Source organism: Labrus mixtus, chromosome 18 (genome assembly GCF_963584025.1).
Source record: "Labrus mixtus chromosome 18, fLabMix1.1, whole genome shotgun sequence".
NCBI classification, from domain to species: Eukaryota; Metazoa; Chordata; class Actinopteri; order Labriformes; family Labridae; genus Labrus; species Labrus mixtus.
Genome location: NC_083629.1, coordinates 26,168,978 through 26,186,968, shown reverse-complemented (window position 1 = coordinate 26,186,968; position 17,991 = coordinate 26,168,978). Strand labels below are relative to the sequence as shown.

Sequence of the window (17,991 nt, the reverse complement as noted above, 5' to 3'; positions counted from 1 at the left end):
GAACAAAGACGTTCGTATGGAGACCAGAACTTTATGATATTCACGTTTTTATTAGCGGATGTAAAGAAGAAACAAACTGCAGACTTTATTATTCAGTCGTGTTTTTAATAAACACAAAGTCAGATCTGTACATGATGACCACACTGTGGCCCCGCCCCTTTCTCTTACACACGTCACACCTGTTAAAATACGTTTGTTAAGTATTTTAAAACATCGTCTCCGAAGAGGACATTTAATTTCTTCTGATCTCGAGTCGTGATGAACGAGACACTTAATCTAGAAAACATTCTGCTCATGTGATTGGTCGACCTCCACACGCTGCACGCTGATGGCGTCCGTTAAGAATAACCATAACCCCCGTCTTTTAAACACGTTTACAAGAACCTGAACTTCCCAAAGTCAATAAATCATTAAGATAATAAAAACAAGGTGCCGCGAGGACACGAGCGTTCAGAGAAGCCTAACCCCTCCTTTAAGGACACGCCCACTCCGACAGCTCCTTTAAGGACACGCCCAGCCCGACAGCTCCTTTAAGGACACGCCCACTCCGACAGCTCCTTTAAGGACACGCCCACTCCGACAGCGCCTTTAAGGACACGCCCAGCCCGACAGCTCCTTTAAGGACACGCCCACCCCAGCAGCTCCTTTAAAGACACGCCCACTCTGACACTCCTTAAAGTACACGCCCACTCTGACAGCTCCATTAAGGACACGCCCACTCAGACAGCTCCTTAAAGTACACGCCCACCCCGACAGCATTATGTCTCTGCGACTGCAGACCTGGCCAATCAGAGTAAGTGGGCATGTGGAGAGGCGGGGCTTTAAAGAGACAGCAGCTGAAATGAGGGATTTTACTGTATCAGATAAATAAGGTTTTTGAGTGTCTCAACAGGTGAACCCAAAGTGACATCATTAATGCTCAAGGTGAGTTTGAAATATCTCCTTTAAATAAAGATTACGTAGCTTATATATGTTTAATTACACACACACAGTCACACACACACTCACACACTGTCTTCAAATGATAAAATGTAACCATCAGTGTCCTCGCCATAGTCTGAGTAGAGGCGTTCCCTTCAGACCCAATCAGCTGATAAGTGCGTTGGAATCTGAAGAAGTAGATCCAGAACTTTCAGACGGTGAAGTTGAGTGCTCCGTCCCGCCTCCATTCTCCTTAAAGGGGAGGAGCCTAGCAGCTGATACACCTTTAAGAGAAGGTACTGTCCCTTTAAGGAGGAGCTTCATATAAATATGTGTGAAGGTTTGGGAGTGTCTCAAAAAAGAAAAGTCAAAGAGAAATCAAATGAAAACAAGCAAAGCAGGAGGAGCTGTCCTGACCCGGACCCTCAGCCTGACCCGGACCCCCGTGACCCTCCTGACCCGGACCCTCAGCCTGACCCGGACCCCCCTGACCCCCGTGACCCTCCTGACCCAGACCCTCAGCCTGACCCCCGTGACCCTCCTGACCCGGACCCTCAGCCTGACCCGGACCCCCGTGACCCTCCTGACCCGGACCCTCTTGACCCGGACCCTCAGCCTGACCCGGACCCCCCTGACCCCGACCGTCAGGACAAACAGACGCAGGCAGCTGCAGATAGAAAAGCTGCCTTTTATTTCAGTTCAGTGTCCACAAACAGCTGACGAGCAGGTCGGAGCGTCTCACTGGAGGGTTTTCAGTCACATGTTCATTCATGGTCGAGTGCCCCGCCCCCTTCCTCCTCCGTCACTTCCTGTCTGATTTATTTGGATCAAACGAAGGCACTCGTGTGTTTTGGTAAAGACGCTTTCAGAGAGGCGCCACGCACGCACGCACAGTCACACACTCTCTCTCTCTCTCTCTCTCTCTCGTCACATGAAGTTGTTGCTCGCCGTCTGCTGGGCGTACCACTGCTTCCTCTGCTGGCGGGCCTCGACCTCGGTGAGCAGCGCCTGGCGGTACGCCTCGTACGACTTGACGATGTGTTCGAGTTCCTTCATGAAGAGAAGCTTCAGCATCCCCTGATACGTGTCCAGATCAGCCAGCTGGAACAACTCCCACTTCAGGATGTGGTCGTACCTGAGGAGCATATACTGGTTACACTGGGTACACTGGGTATACTGGTTACACTGGGTACACTGGTTACACTGGTTATACTGGTTACACTGGGTATACTAGTTACACTGGTTACACTGGGTATACTGGGTATACTGGTTACACTGGGTATACTGGGTACACTGGGTACACTGGTTACACTAAAGGTCGCTCTGAGGGTCTAAAGGTCATGCTGGTTACACTGGGTATACTGGTTACACTGGGACCTTTGCTTTGGTTATACTGGTTACACTGGGACCTTTGCTTTGGTTATACTGGTTACACTGGGATGTTTACTGTGGTTACACTGGGACGTTTACTGGGATGTCATGTGACTCACATGGATGACCTTGGCTTGACTACATTCATAACACTGAACAGCGCCACCCGGAGGCGGCACGGTGCAGCTCGCTGTGCGGGCTGGTTGTGTCGTTATGATTCCAGAATAATCCTGTTTGTTACCATGGCAACCAAAACAGACACCAAATATTGTATAATTGATAGTTTAGTATTCTCAGACTCTCTCTTAAAATGACATCATCTGTAGTAACCTGTGATGTCATGATCACATGACCCATCACTCAGACGGTCTCATGCAGGATTATTTAAAGATTCAGACTCTGAAATATAAATCATGTCTGCAGGACGCCCCGACCTTTCTCTTTGATCAAAGTAGTGTAAAGTTTCTTACTTGAGGGGGGCCCGGGCGTACACCTGCAGCCAGTCTGGGATCTCGGCTGTGTGATACGGGTTGGCTGGGACCAGAACGGGCTGGTTCCTGTCTGCAGGCCGCGGCTGATAGGTGATGGGAGGCGGTAAGGGAGGAGGCTGGTCATAGCGAGGCACGCTGCAGCACACAGAGGTCATTTTAAAGAACTCATTATCCCACACAGAGAAGGACCCACAACGCGTCTCCAGCTGGGACTCACCTGGGGGCACAGGGGTGGCGGTACTGAGCCCTCTTGTTGATGTGATCCACGTAGTAGACCCCAAACTCTGCAGACTCCACCTTCTCCCAGCCCGGAGGGAGCCCCTCCCTCTCCAGAGGGTGGCTCCAGTGCGTGGTGTTGGTGTTGTGGTCGATGTAATACTTCCTGCCTCGGATGGTCCAGTCCACGGTCCAGCCGGCAGGAAGTGGGACGTCCTCTCCCGTCAGGTTGGAGAGGTTCCCGAGGGACTTGGCCTGGATCCGACCGATGCCTGATGGGAAACAAACATCAGAGACATGGACTAAACGCCGCCGAGCAGCATGGGAACATGTGGTCCAGAGGAGAGGGTCTAAAGGTCGCTCTGAGGGTCTAAAGGTCACTCTGAGGGTCTGAAGGTCACTCTGAGGGTCTATGGTCACTCTGAGGGTCTGAAGGTCACTCTGAGGGTCTATGGTCACTCTGAGGGTCTAAAGGTCGCTCTGAGGGTCTGAAGGTCACTCTGAGGGTCTGAAGGTCACTCTGAGGGTCTATGGTCACTCTGAGGGTCTGAAGGTCACTCTGAGGGTCTATGGTCACTCTGAGGGTCTAAAGGTCGCTCTGAGGGTCTGAAGGTCACTCTGAGGGTCTGAAGGTCACTCTGAGGGTCTATGGTCACTCTGAGGGTCTGAAGGTCACTCTGAGGGTCTATGGTCACTCTGAGGGTCTGAAGGTCACTCTGAGGGTCTATGGTCACTCTGAGGGTCTATGGTCACTCTGAGGGTCTAAGGGTCACTCTGAGGGTCTGAAGGTCACTCTGAGGGTCTAAAGGTCACTCTGAGGGTCTAAGGGTCACTCTGAGGGTCTGAAGGTCACTCTGAGGGTCTATGGTCACTCTGAGGGTCTGAAGGTCACTCTGAGGGTCTAAGGTCACTCTGAGGGTCTGAAGGTCACTCTGAGGGTCTGAAGGTCGCTTTAAAGGACGCGTCCCCCCCCTCCTTTTTTGCTCCGCAGCGGTGAAAACGGAACTTAACAGAACCGGTTTAATGCAACTGTTCTGATATTTTTACAAACCGACTCGGCGTGATCAACAGTTAACTTATCTACTGTTTGTTAAGTTTTCATCTCTGACAGCGAGAAACCGTTTAACGAGCCGGAGAGACGTTAACAGTCTGCAGTGATAACTGAACCTTTAGGGATTACACTAACCCAGTGGTTCTCAAACTTTTTAGACTGCGTACCACCTCCAAAAATATTTGCCGCTCCAAGTACCACCATTATGGTAGAAGTTAAAATACACTGTAGGCCTATTTCTACACACATTTTACGCAGGAGGCAAATATATTCATAAAATAATATTATTTATTATTGACTGTTGGCAGCCACGCTGTAGGACTACTAAGGGTTAATGTAGACCTCCAGCTGCTTTCTGTTGATTCAGTACTGAACTATAACGGAATATCGAGCGGAACTTTTAAAAACGCTAGGCGTACTCCTGTTGTTGTTTATGTCTGTGCGCGCACAAGCAAAAATTGAGCAGATTAAAGTTGTTTGTTGCAAAAACTAGATTAATTTAGAGGGGAAAACACATTTGATATAAATACAACCCAATAAATACAAGACAGATAAGATAAGAGTACAACAAAAAGAATTGACGTTTTATGCTGAAGGTTTTTTTTTTTTTTAAATATTGTGGAGATTTCTTTGCGTACCACCACAGGGAGCCCGCTTACCACCGGTGGTATGCGTACCATAGTTTGAGAACCACTGCACTAAACGACGTTACACGTTGTGTGCAGCAGGTGAGAGTGAGTAACCATGGTGACTGTCTGTCTGTCAATCAACGATGTCCCGCCCCCTCTATGAATAAAACTCTTCTTTCAGTAAAATTTACTTTGATCATGTGTCACAGAATGAACTAGGCTGTAAGCGGCGAGACGATGAACAGTTCTTACCTGACGGCGGTCGGCTCGGAGCCGGGGGAGTGTGCTGTGGTGGAAGTCTTTGGAAGTTGTGTTCATTGTGCTCGTAGTATCTATAGTCCTCAGGGAAACGGTCCGGGACCCTCCGAGGCCGCTGCTGCTGCTGGTTGTCAAAGTAAGGTTCAGACGGGTAATAATAGCGTGCAGCGTCTCCGTTCTCAGACATCACGTCTGTGAGGAAGGACTGTGACGAGCCCCCGTACTCGTGGGGCAGCTCTCCCAGACTGCGGGGCAGGTACGGAGGTGCTGACATGCGGTGGCTCTCTCTGCGGGCCACCTCGTGAGGAGGCCTCTGCACGGGGGCGCGGAGAAAGCTCTTGTTGCGGGACACCACGGGCTCCCGGCTGGGCGGCACGGTGTAGGCAGTGGGCGCCACATCCGGCAGGGCGACCTCTGCTCGTCGGGGAATAGTCGGTCCATGGCGGATGAATGAGGGCATAAGATCTGCAACCAGGTGAACAGGACAGGTGCAACAAAGCAGCACTTAAATCAGGTACACTGCTGAGCACAGGTAACACGTACTGTCACTTTAAAAATGTCTTTGTTTATACTTTACTGCATCAAGAAGAAAACACAATCCAGACTGCAGTAGCAGACATTTCTGCTTTCCTGCATGTGGGACTTAGAAATAAACGAGTCAAAAGTTTTAGTGCTGCAACAACGAATCGATAAAATCGTAAAAAATCGATTAATAAAAGTGTTTGTGCAACGAATTTCATTATCGATTCGTTGCGTCGCGCGATTAATGCGTCACTCCCTTTGTCGCAGACTGTGGTGACGTACACGTCGAACTGTTTACATGCCAACAGCACAGCGTGGCGGAGATTTTGGATATTAAACATAGCAGAGCGGAGAGAACGGTTCAATCTAAATCTTCTAAAGTGTGGGAGCACTTCACAATGCATAAAAACATGAGTAAGTTTCAAGCTTTGCAATAGCGATATGGCGCGGCACGGGAGCACCACAGTGATGATGCAGCACCTGAAAAGTAAACATGTCAGAGTCTTCGCTGACTAGGAAGGGAGCTCGACAGCAGAGTAAGTCACTACAAAATCCCATGTTTGTTCCGTTTTCAAGTGAGAAAATGTAACGTTAGTCTCTCCGGTTGCTCGGCTGGTGCTTCAACGTTAACGTTTAACGTTAGCTGGTTAATGACGGCGGTAGAGCAAACTTTTTACTTTGCCAACACCAAACAAGCTTAGACTAAAGAAAACTTTATATTATTTTGCCTTTTAGGCCCACTTTCAATACGTTGTCAGATATATTCTTTGCTTTTTTCCCATATTATTGTCTGTTCACGTTGGAATATATTCGTGTAGGTGTGTGTTTTACATTTTATTTTAGATTAAAAAATGTTTTAAAGCACTTTGTCAGCTTGCTGTAAATAAATAAACAATTAAAAACGAATGTACTTACTACAATGATTTAATAATTTGATGATTAAGCTTCCAGTGTTAATTTTCTGTAATAAGGTGAGAGTTAATACACTGCACTGTATGCTAGTGCATTTAGATACTTAATTAAATTTGTGTAAATAAGTAGATTTTAGGGTACCTGTATTGGTGTAAATAAATATATATTATAAAAACATGTGTTGTCTGTAAGTGCTCTTTGGGTTACTTACTTGCCTTTACATAACAATAATTCATAACTAAAACAACAAGGCATATTGATTAGATGTAAATTGTGCTGTTTTACATACTAATACTATATTTGTCATTGCAGAAAACAATCATGTACACCACAGCAAGCATCCGTCTTGACAGATCCTCAACATGCTCGTCGCTGACATAAGTCCTCTGACGATGGTTGAAAATAAAGATGTAACTTCACTACAATGATCTCCACCTTGAACCCTGGCTACACTCTTCCCTCAAGGACCCATTTCACAAAGCTCATGGAGACGTCCAAGCAGTAACCTGTTGTTTTTGCACTTTTGTTTGCACTGTCAATGAACTAATGTTCTGTTTTCGAATAAACGTGTGGAAATTCAAAAAAAAAAAATTGTTTTATCCAATTCATCAATTAATCAGAAAAACAATTAACTGATTAATCGATTATTAAAATAATCGTTAGTTGCAGCCCTAAAAAGTTTATTATTATTATTATGTCCTGAGGTTAACGTCTCACTGGCCTTGTTTACTTGATTCCTTCTAATAGAGTTTAATTAAATAAAGTTGATCTATTGATGAATGATCATCATCACGATGGTAACTCTCAGGTTAGTTTATTTCTTAGGGTTAGGGTTGATGAATGTGTCGGTGTTGATGACTTATCTTCGGTCACTGTTCAGCTCGGGAGCAGATCACAACATAACACCCCTCAGTTTAAATAAAGGGAGCCAACTACAGACAGATGTGACTGTTAGGAGCTAAACATTGACTAAATAAATCATTAAGAGACACAGAAATAGAAAAACTATCACACAGTCTAATCATTATTTTACATATCACAGAATATTTACCTTTATCTCTAAACTTTCATCTGAAAACTACGGCTAACCTGAAGTTAGCATTAAGCTAGCGATGCTAACTAAGTTACCAGGTAACAACTTGTATGGTTACAGTAAAAAAAAAAAACGTACTAAAATATTAGTTTAACACATCTTGGACACATAAATGTAACGGGATGTTCCCACAGATTCGCTTTAATCTGTTTCGTGTCGCCTACCGTAACTTTCTGGCACTTTAACTAACTCTGCTGCTAACCCGAGCTAGCATGCCAACCACTTGTTGTGCTTACTTCTGAGCAGCGGAGACGTCTCCTTCTTCACATACTTCCCGTGGACCTCGGCTGGTTTGGACGCTTCGTTTTTACTTTTCTTTCGTGAGAGCATAACTCAAAGCTCGGACAAGTCAACAACACGGCGCAGTAAAGTCATGTTCCGACCCCTCGACTCCGCAACCATCCCGGTCAGTTAGTAAAGATAGGAGGGTCAACATGTTAGCTCCAGGTTAGCCGGCTAGCAGCTAGTTAGCCAGCTAACGGTGGCTAACGGATGAGTCGTTCCTCCGCTGATCGGTTCCGCTCTAAACACCCCCCCTCCTTTCCCCTCCTTTCCCCTCCTTTCCCCCCCTTTCCCCTCCTTTCCCCTCCCATCACAAAACACTAACTGGATATCTTATGAGTGTGTGTAGCTCTATCCTGTTAGGAAATTATTACAATTAATTTATTTGTGTTTTTTTCCTTTGGGGTCCACTAACCCTAACCCTTCCTTTTGTACATTAAAATAAATGTTTTACATATTTAATTCTATGTCTTGTAATCTTCAAGGGAGTACCTCAAGGTTCGGTTCAGGGCCCACTTTTATTTACTGTCACTCAATCTTTATTGTATAGCTAATTCATGACACATTTTACCTGCAGACATTTTTATCTTCATTTAAAGAGATAAAGATAAATGTATTGATCCCCATTGGGGAACATTTTTACGTTACAACAGTTAAAAAAACTGTCAAGAATTTAATTAGCAAAAATAGCAAAAAGTTACAAAAAACATTTACATCAATTAAATAAAGGGGTAGCAGGGGTCAGTCCATCTGGTCTACAGGAGTCAGTCCATCTGGTCTACAGGACTCAGTCCATCTGGTCTACAGGACTCAGTCTGTATCTGGTCTACAGGGGTCAGTCCATCTGGTCTACAGGAGTCAGTCCATCTGGTCTACAGGGGTCAGTCCATCTGGTCTACAGGAGTCAGTCCATCTGGTCTACAGGACTCAGTCTGTATCTGGTCTACAGGGGTCAGTCCATCTGGTCTACAGGAGTCAGTCCATCTGGTCTACAGGACTCAGTCTGTATCTGGTCTACAGGGGTCAGTCCATCTGGTCTACAGGGGTCAGTCCATCTGGTCTACAGGAGTCAGTCGGTATCTGGTCTACAGGGGTCAGTCCATCTGATCTACAGGAGTCAGTCTGTATCTGGTCCACAGGGGTCAGTCTGTATCTGGTCTACAGGGGTCAGTCCATCTGGTCTACAGGGGTCAGTCTGTATCTGGTCTACAGGAGTCAGTCTGTATCTGGTCTACAGGAGTCAGTCGGTATCTGGTCTACAGGGGTCAGTCTGTATCTGGTCCACAGGGGTCAGTCCATCTGGTCTACAGGAGTCAGTCTGTATCTGGTCCACAGGGGTCAGTCTGTATCTGGTCTACAGGAGTCAGTCCATCTGGTCCACAGGGGTCAGTCTGTATCTGGTCTACAGGAGTCAGTCTGTATCTGGTCTACAGGAGTCAGTCGGTATCTGGTCTACAGGAGTCAGTCGGTATCTGGTTTACAGGGGTCAATCTGTATCTGGTCCACAGGGGTCAGTCCATCTGGTCTACAGGGGTCAGTCTGTATCTGGTCCACAGGGGTCAGTCTGTATCTGGTCTACAGGAGTCAGTCCATCTGGTCCACAGGGATCAGTCTGTATCTGGTCTACAGGAGTCGGTCTGTATCTGGTCTACAGGAGTCAGTCGGTATCTGGTCTACAGGAGTCAGTCTGTATCTGGTCTACAGGAGTCAGTCTGTATCTGGTCCACAGGAGTCAGTCTGTATCTGGTCTACAGGGGTCAGTCTGTATCTGGTCTACAGGGGTCAGTCTGTATCTGGTCTACAGGAGTCAGTCTGTATCTGGTCCACAGGAGTCAGTCTGTATCTGGTCTACAGGAGTCAGTCTGTATCTGGTCTACAGGGGTCAGTCTGTATCTGGTCTACAGGAGTCAGTCCATCTAGTCTACAGGGGTCAGTCTGTATCTGGTCTACAGGGGTCAGTCGGTATCTGGTCTACAGGGGTCAGTCCATCTGGTCTACAGGGGCCAGTCTGTATCTGGTCTACAGGAGTCAGTCGGTATCTGGTCTACAGGGGTCAGTCCATCTGGTCTACAGGAGTCAGTCTGTATCTGGTCTACAGGGGTCAGTCCATCTGGTCTACAGGAGTCATTCTGTATCTGGTCTACAGGGGTCAGTCCATCTGGTCTACAGGAGTCAGTCTGTATCTGGTCTACAGGAGTCAGTCGGTATCTGGTCTACAGGGGTCAGTCTGTATCTGGTCTACAGGAGTCAGTCTGTATCTGGTCTACAGGAGTCAGTCTGTATCTGGTCTACAGGAGTCAGTCTGTATCTGGTCTACAGGGGTCAGTCCATCTGGTCTACAGGAGTCAGTCCATCTGGTCTACAGGGGTCAGTCTGTATCTGGTCTACAGGAGTCAGTCTGTATCTGGTCTACAGGAGTCAGTCGGTATCTGGTCTACAGGAGTCAGTCGGTATCTGGTCTACAGGGGTCAGTCGGTATCTGGTCTACAGGGGTCAGTCTGTATCTGGTCTACAGGAGTCAGTCTGTATCTGGTCTACAGGAGTCAGTCTGTATCTGGTCTACAGGGGTCAGTCTGTATCTGGTCTACAGGAGTCAGTCTGTATCTGGTCTACAGGGGTCAGTCTGTATCTGGTCTACAGGGGTCAGTCTGTATCTGGTCTACAGGAGTCAGTCTGTATCTGGTCTACAGGAGTCAGTCGGTATCTGGTCTACAGGAGTCAGTCGGTATCTGGTCTACAGGGGTCAGTCTGTATCTGGTCTACAGGAGTCAGTCCATCTGGTCTACAGGGGTCAGTCTGTATCTGGTCTACAGGGGTCAGTCTGTATCTGGTCTACAGGAGTCAGTCTGTATCTGGTCTACAGGAGTCAGTCTGTATCTGGTCTACAGGAGTCAGTCGGTATCTGGTTTACAGGGGTCAATCTGTATCTGGTCCACAGGGGTCAGTCCATCTGGTCTACAGGGGTCAGTCTGTATCTGGTCCACAGGGGTCAGTCTGTATCTGGTCTACAGGAGTCAGTCCATCTGGTCTACAGGGGTCAGTCTGTATCTGGTCTACAGGAGTCAGTCTGTATCTGGTCTACAGGAGTCAGTCGGTATCTGGTCTACAGGAGTCAGTCGGTATCTGGTTTACAGGGGTCAATCTGTATCTGGTCCACAGGGGTCAGTCCATCTGGTCTACAGGGGTCAGTCTGTATCTGGTCTACAGGAGTCAGTCTGTATCTGGTCCACAGGGGTCAGTCCATCTGGTCTACAGGAGTCAGTCTGTATCTGGTCTACAGGGGTCAGTCTGTATCTGGTCTACAGGAGTCAGTCTGTATCTGGTCTACAGGGGTCAGTCTGTATCTGGTCTACAGGAGTCAGTCTGTATCTGGTCTACAGGAGTCAGTCGGTATCTGGTCTACAGGAGTCAGTCGGTATCTGGTTTACAGGGGTCAATCTGTATCTGGTCCACAGGGGTCAGTCCATCTGGTCTACAGGGGTCAGTCTGTATCTGGTCTACAGGAGTCAGTCTGTATCTGGTCTACAGGGGTCAGTCTGTATCTGGTCTACAGGGGTCAGTCTGTATCTGGTCTACAGGAGTCAGTCTGTATCTGGTCTACAGGAGTCAGTCGGTATCTGGTCTACAGGAGTCAGTCGGTATCTGGTCTACAGGGGTCAGTCTGTATCTGGTCTACAGGAGTCAGTCCATCTGGTCTACAGGGGTCAGTCTGTATCTGGTCTACAGGGGTCAGTCTGTATCTGGTCTACAGGAGTCAGTCTGTATCTGGTCTACAGGAGTCAGTCGGTATCTGGTCTACAGGAGTCAGTCGGTATCTGGTTTACAGGGGTCAATCTGTATCTGGTCCACAGGGGTCAGTCCATCTGGTCTACAGGGGTCAGTCTGTATCTGGTCCACAGGGGTCAGTCTGTATCTGGTCTACAGGAGTCAGTCCATCTGGTCCACAGGGATCAGTCTGTATCTGGTCTACAGGAGTCAGTCTGTATCTGGTCTACAGGAGTCAGTCGGTATCTGGTCTACAGGAGTCAGTCTGTATCTGGTCTACAGGAGTCAGTCTGTATCTGGTCTACAGGGGTCAGTCTGTATCTGGTCTACAGGAGTCAGTCCATCTAGTCTACAGGGGTCAGTCTGTATCTGGTCTACAGGGGTCAGTCGGTATCTGGTCTACAGGGGTCAGTCCATCTGGTCTACAGGGGTCAGTCTGTATCTGGTCTACAGGAGTCAGTCGGTATCTGGTCTACAGGGGTCAGTCCATCTGGTCTACAGGAGTCAGTCTGTATCTGGTCTACAGGGGTCAGTCCATCTGGTCTACGGGAGTCAGTCTGTATCTGGTCTACAGGGGTCAGTCCATCTGGTCTACAGGAGTCAGTCTGTATCTGGTCTACAGGAGTCAGTCGGTATCTGGTCTACAGGAGTCAGTCTGTATCTGGTCTACAGGAGTCAGTCGGTATCTGGTCTACAGGGGTCAGTCTGTATCTGGTCTACAGGAGTCAGTCTGTATCTGGTCCACAGGAGTCAGTCTGTATCTGGTCTACAGGGGTCAGTCTGTATCTGGTCTACAGGAGTCAGTCGGTATCTGGTCTACAGGGGTCAGTCTGTATCTGGTCTACAGGAGTCAGTCTGTATCTGGTCTACAGGGGTCAGTCCATCTGGTCTACAGGAGTCAGTCTGTATCTGGTCTACAGGAGTCAGTCGGTATCTGGTCTACAGGGGTCAGTCTGTATCTGGTGTACAGGGGTGAGTCTGTATCTGGTCTACAGGAGTCAGTCCATCTGGTCTACAGGGGTCAGTCTGTATCTGGTCTACAGGAGTCAGTCGGTATCTGGTCTACAGGAGTCAGTCTGTATCTGGTCTACAGGAGTCAGTCTGTATCTGGTCCACAGGAGTCAGTCTGTATCTGGTCTACAGGGGTCAGTCTGTATCTGGTCTACAGGAGTCAGTCCATCTGGTCTACAGGGGTCAGTCTGTATCTGGTCTACAGGAGTCAGTCTGTATCTGGTCTACAGGGGTCAGTCTGTATCTGGTCTACAGGAGTCAGTCCATCTGGTCCACAGGGGTCAGTCTGTATCTGGTCTACAGGGGTCAGTGTTTCTCCGGTCAGGCTGACGCAGCTCCCGGTCACCGCCCCTTCCTCTCTCAGACACTTTTCAAATCGGAGCCGGAGGAGGAGGAGGTTCAGAGGACACAAAGACGAGCTGCAGACAAACCTCAGAAAGTCCAGACTCTGAGTTTTGACTTAAACGGGTCCAACAAGAGGACTATTGAATATCTGACGGTTTAATGCGACGAATCACGACGAGCCCTCAGGAGAGACGTTCGGACTTTTTATCCTCGCTTTATTCGATTAATCGGAGCTGCAGAAGGAGAGTCGTTTGGTCCTTGTTCGGTGAGTGTTTGATCTGTTACTCTTCAAATCGCCTGATTTCCTCTTTATTGCACTTTGAGACGTTTCAGGATGTTACTACGCATTCATGGAGCGTCAAAATAATCGGAAAAACGAGCTCCACCTGAAAACGGAGAACAATAACATAGAGAACGTCGTAAAGATATAACATAAGAGGCGAACTATTTCTAAGTGGAGCGACTGGATGGTTCGGTGAAAACACTGCTCTCTGTGTGTGGCTTATTGAATGTCTTTACCTCGTTTTTAGATTGAAGTGTTAGTTTCCGTCCACGCACGGTGACCCTGAACTGTACATATGAGTACACATTTCATATTAAGCCTCCATGTTGTTTTCTGTTCACGACTAAAAGTTCGTGAACGCTCTGAAAACGAGAGAATTACTTTGTCACTCTGGAAGGGGGATAATCCGAGGAGCACCTGAATGCAGCATTAGCCCGGTTAGTTTAGCCCACCTATCTATCTTCAGCATATCAGAAGTGAAGTGAAGTGAAGTGAAGTGAAGTGAAGTGAAGTGAAGTGAAGTGAAGTGAAGTGTAGTGTAGTGTAGTGTAGTGTAGTGTAGTGTAGTGTAGTGTAGTGTAGTGTAGTGTAGTGTGTGAGAGAGTGTGTGAGAGAGTGTGTGAGAGAGAGAGAGAGAGAGACTTTCTCTGAACCTCCTTCTTGTGACCTGGACTGATTATGTGACTGCAGCAGCAGATGTCAGATCGTGGTGATCCTGCGAGCCGAGCAGGGGGGCGTCCAGGGGGATCGTCTCCTGTTGACTGAAGGTGGTAGGGGCTGAGAGCGACAACTTGTCGGATCACTTCCCGAGTGTGTTCCAGGTTTTTCTCTGCACCTCTCTGCTGAGCAAAGGGCTCCACTGTGCAGAGGCAGAATACTGATTTGTTTTTGTCCCTTTTGTTGTTTGGTGAATGGGCCCCCCGAGTCTCGGGGTGTGGGGGACACCTGGCGGGGCGCATGATGATGTCACAGGGACCAGCTGGAGAAGCAGGGGTCAGGGGTCAGTAGGGAGCTCTTTGCATAGACATTTAGACTCAAACAAAAGTTTGTTGGTTGGCTCTTAATCTCGAGCCTGAAGGTCTGAAAGCCATCAGGTTCATCTCTGAGCGTCTGACCGGACGGCAGGGTTCACTTTCAAATGTTACTCAAACAACGACTGAAAGAGGGGCGAGAACGTTTAGTCATGGTGACATATCGTTCTGACTGGTTTATATCGTCCTGACTGGTTTATATCGTCCTGACTGGTTTATATTGTCCTGACTGGTTCAGACATCAGTGTAGGGGCCCTCAGATCTGGAGTCTTGTCTGGGTCACATGTGAGTGAATCTTCAGTATTAAATTTACGGAGACAGTTTGATGTGATGACTTTGCTCTGCTGCTATTTGCGGTCCTGTTAGCTAACGTTGACCTGCTTAAGCCTCAGGTGACCTCTGCTGCTGCGGATGGGACTGATGTCATCTGGGGTTACAAAGAGGTCTGGCTCTGTATCAGAAGGCTCTTATTGTTTTTCAATTACACAAGTGACAGCTTAGTCCATGTCCGTGTGACTGACTCTGCCAGCCCGTTAAAGTGGTCTCAGTGACTGACTCTGCCAGCCCGTTAACGTGGTCTCAGTGACTGACTCTGCCAGCCCGTTAAAGTGGTCTCAGTGACTGACTGTGCCAGCCCGTTAAAGTGGTCTCAGTGACTGACTCTGCCAGCCTGTTAAAGTGGTCTCAGTGACTGACTCTGCCAGCCCGTTAAAGTGGTCTCAGTGACTGACTGTGCCAGCCCGTTAAAGTGGTCTCAGTGACTGACTCTGCCAGCCTGTTAAAGTGGTCTTAGTGACTGACTCTGCCAGCCTGTTAAAGTGGTCTTAGTGACTGACTCTGCCAGCCCGTTAAAGTGGTCTCAGTGACTGACTGTGCCAGCCCGTTAAAGTGGTCTCAGTGACTGACTCTGCCAGCCTGTTAAAGTGGTCTTAGTGACTGACTCTGCCAGCCTGTTAAAGTGGTCTCAGTGACTGACTCTGCCAGCCCGTTAAAGTGGTCTTGACTGACTCTGCCAGCCCATTAAAGTGGTCTCAGTGACTGACTCTGCCAGCCCGTTAAAGTGGTCTCAGTGACTGACTCTGCCAGCCTGTTAAAGTGGTCTCAGTGACTGACTCTGCCAGCCCGTTAAAGTGGTCTTGACTGACTCTGCCAGCCTGTTAAAGTGGTCTCAGTGACTGACTCTGCCAGCCCGTTAACGTGGTCTCAGTGACTGACTCTGCCAGCCTGTTAACGTGGTCTCAGTGACTGACTCTGCCAGCCTGTTAAAATGGTCTCAGTGACTGACTCTGCCAGCCTGTTAAAGTGGTCTCAGTGACTGACTCTGCCAGCCCGTTAAAGTGGTCTTGACTGACTCTGCCAGCCCATTAAAGTGGTCTCAGTGACTGACTCTGCCAGCCCGTTAAAGTGGTCTCAGTGACTGACTCTGCCAGCCCATTAACGTGGTCTTGATTGACTCTGCCAGCCCGTTAACGTGGTCTCAGTGACTGACTCTGCCAGCCCGTTAACGTGGTCTCGACTGACTCTGCCAGCCCGTTAAAGTGGTCTCAGTGACTGACTCTACCAGCCCGTTAACGTGGTCTTGACTGACTCTGCCAGCCCGTTAACGTGGTCTCAGTGACTGACTCTGCCAGCCCGTTAATGTGGTCTTGACTGACTCTGCCAGCCCGTTAAAGTGGTCTCAGTGACTGACTCTGCCAGCCCGTTAAAGTGGTCTCAGTGACTGACTCTGCCAGCCCGTTAAAGTGGTCTCAGTGACTGACTCTGCCAGCCCGTTAAAGTGGTCTCAGTGACTGACTGTGCCAGCCCGTTAAAGTGGTCTCAGTGACTGACTCTGCCAGCCCGTTAAAGTGGTCTCAGTGACTGACTCTGCCAGCCCGTTAAAGTGGTCTCAGTGACTGACTCTGCCAGCCTGTTAAAGTGGTCTTGACTGACTCTGCCAGCCCGTTAACGTGGTCTCAGTGACTGACTCTGCCAGCCCGTTAAAGTGGTCTCAGTGACTGACTCTGCCAGCCCATTAACGTGGTCTTGACTGACTCTGCCAGCCCGTTAACGTGGTCTCAGTGACTGACTCTGCCAGCCCGTTAACGTGGTCTTGACTGACTCTGCCAGCCCGTTAAAGTGGTCTCAGTGACTGACTCTACCAGCCCGTTAACGTGGTCTTGACTGACTCTGCCAGCCCGTTAAAGTGGTCTCAGTGACTGACTCTGCTAGCCCGTTAAAGTGGTCTCAGTGACTGACTCTGCCAGCCCGTTAAAGTGGTCTCAGTGACTGACTCTGCCAGCCCGTTAAAGTGGTCTCAGTGACTGACTCTGCCAGCCTGTTAAAGTGGTCTTGACTGACTCTGCCAGCCCGTTAACGTGGTCTCAGTGACTGACTCTGCCAGCCCGTTAACGTGGTCTTGACTGACTCTGCCAGCCCGTTAAAGTGGTCTTGACTGACTCTGCCAGCCCATTAAAGTGGTCTCAGTGACTGACTCTGCCAGCCCGTTAAAGTGGTCTCAGTGACTGACTCTGCCAGCCCGTTAAAGTGGTCTCAGTGACTGACTCTGCCAGCCCGTTAACGTGGTCTCAGTGACTGACTCTGCCAGCCCGTTAAAGTGGTCTCAGTGACTGACTCTGCCAGCCCGTTAAAGTGGTCTCAGTGACTGACTCTGCCAGCCCGTTAACGTGGTCTCAGTTTGAAGTCAGCGTTGTTTAAATGGTCTCTTTTGAAGGTTAAGGGTCAGGGTGAACTTTCCCTCTCATGTGGGTCTGGGTTTAAAACAGAGTCGCTCTCAGACTTGACCACATCTTTCAATTTACCTGATTGTCTAATCTTTCTAATTGGATTAACCAAAGCCGTCCCTGTAAATGTCTCCGAGCATGAGCAGTGTGCAGTCTTAGTCCCTCTGTGAGGACTACGTGCTGTTAGGATGGACGTTTCCATGACAACTTGCTCCAAAACACTTTGGATTTGCTTCAGTGCATATTTTGAGCTTTCAGTCAGACGATCTTCTCTGTAACATCATCTTTGATGGAAAGCGCTCCTGATCCACTACCGTCCTCTGAAAGTGTCCTGAGCCGCTCTGATTGTCGATCTGTTTCTGATCTCTGCAGAGATGGATCATTTTGTGAAGGTAAGATCCTTTTAGAGCAGAAAGAGCCCTAACCCTACATCGCTCTCTTCACCAGTTGAGCTACTGGTCGACCCCTGCCTTCAACTCTTTTCTGCGTTTCTCTCATATTTCACAAACGTGAGGCGGGGTAGCTAGCGACTGTACTTTGAAGAACATGGCAGTTGTCTCTCCTGCCTTCATAGATTTGTTTTGTACCATCCAAACATTTGTCAGAAACATGAATGCCGCCGTGAGCCTGTCAGGGAGAAGAACCACATCCTTTATTAAACATAATTTAATCAAGCAGATTAGCTTCCCCGGATTACAGTCAGCTCCTGTCAGCCGGCTGAAGCTCCCGTTGAGAAACCTCATCGCTCGGACCCCAAAATAAAAGTATGTGTCTCTTTATGGCTTTGTTTGGTGCTGTCAGCGTCCATGACCGCCGTTTCAGAGCGCTTCTCACCAGCCCTCAGTGTTGCTAGGTTACCAAAGTTTGCTCGCAGCACTTCCCTTTCCCTCGGTAGTGACTGTGAAAATCTCACCAGGAAAACAGAACAAGTTAATGAATCGTGTTCTGACAACAGCACACGAGTCCGATCAGAAGCCCCGCCCCTTCCAGATTCTGATTCAACAGATGACAGGTTGTTGTGTAGAGTCCCTAAAGGGTTAAATACCTGCAGCCTTTAAGGTGAGATAGATTCATGGTGTCTTCATCG

At 48.4% G+C, this 17,991-nt stretch overlaps 2 protein-coding genes and 1 long non-coding RNA gene across 5 annotated transcripts in view; 1 reads left to right on the top strand and 2 right to left on the bottom strand.

The window, feature by feature from the left end:
• Window positions 1-84: 84 nt before the first annotated feature.
• Window positions 85-1,270, bottom strand: LOC132993305 (uncharacterized). Its single transcript, XR_009676445.1, has 2 exons — window positions 669-1,270; window positions 85-467 (listed from the first exon to the last, which is right to left on the bottom strand). It is a non-coding gene; the product is annotated as an uncharacterized LOC132993305 (long non-coding RNA).
• Window positions 1,271-1,591: 321 nt separating this feature from the next.
• Window positions 1,592-8,002, bottom strand: sav1 (salvador family WW domain containing protein 1). Its single transcript, XM_061063062.1, has 5 exons — window positions 7,701-8,002; window positions 4,932-5,402; window positions 3,001-3,271; window positions 2,763-2,918; window positions 1,592-2,056 (listed from the first exon to the last, which is right to left on the bottom strand). Exons 1-5 carry the CDS (start codon window positions 7,792-7,794, stop codon window positions 1,849-1,851), a joined length of 1,200 nt encoding a protein of 399 aa, XP_060919045.1. The 5' UTR covers window positions 7,795-8,002; the 3' UTR covers window positions 1,592-1,848.
• Window positions 8,003-16,829: 8,827 nt separating this feature from the next.
• nin (ninein (GSK3B interacting protein)) overlaps window positions 16,830-17,991 on the top strand; it is a 43,982-nt gene continuing 42,820 nt past the window's right edge. The window contains exon 1 of one of the 3 annotated variants that reach the window (XM_061063621.1): window positions 16,830-17,296. In XM_061063621.1, the coding sequence (XP_060919604.1) occupies window positions 17,279-17,296 (18 nt within the window). In that variant the 5' untranslated portion in view covers window positions 16,830-17,278. The remainder of the gene's footprint in view (window positions 17,297-17,991) is intronic. The other 2 variants (XM_061063620.1, XM_061063622.1) reach the window with 2 other exon arrangements.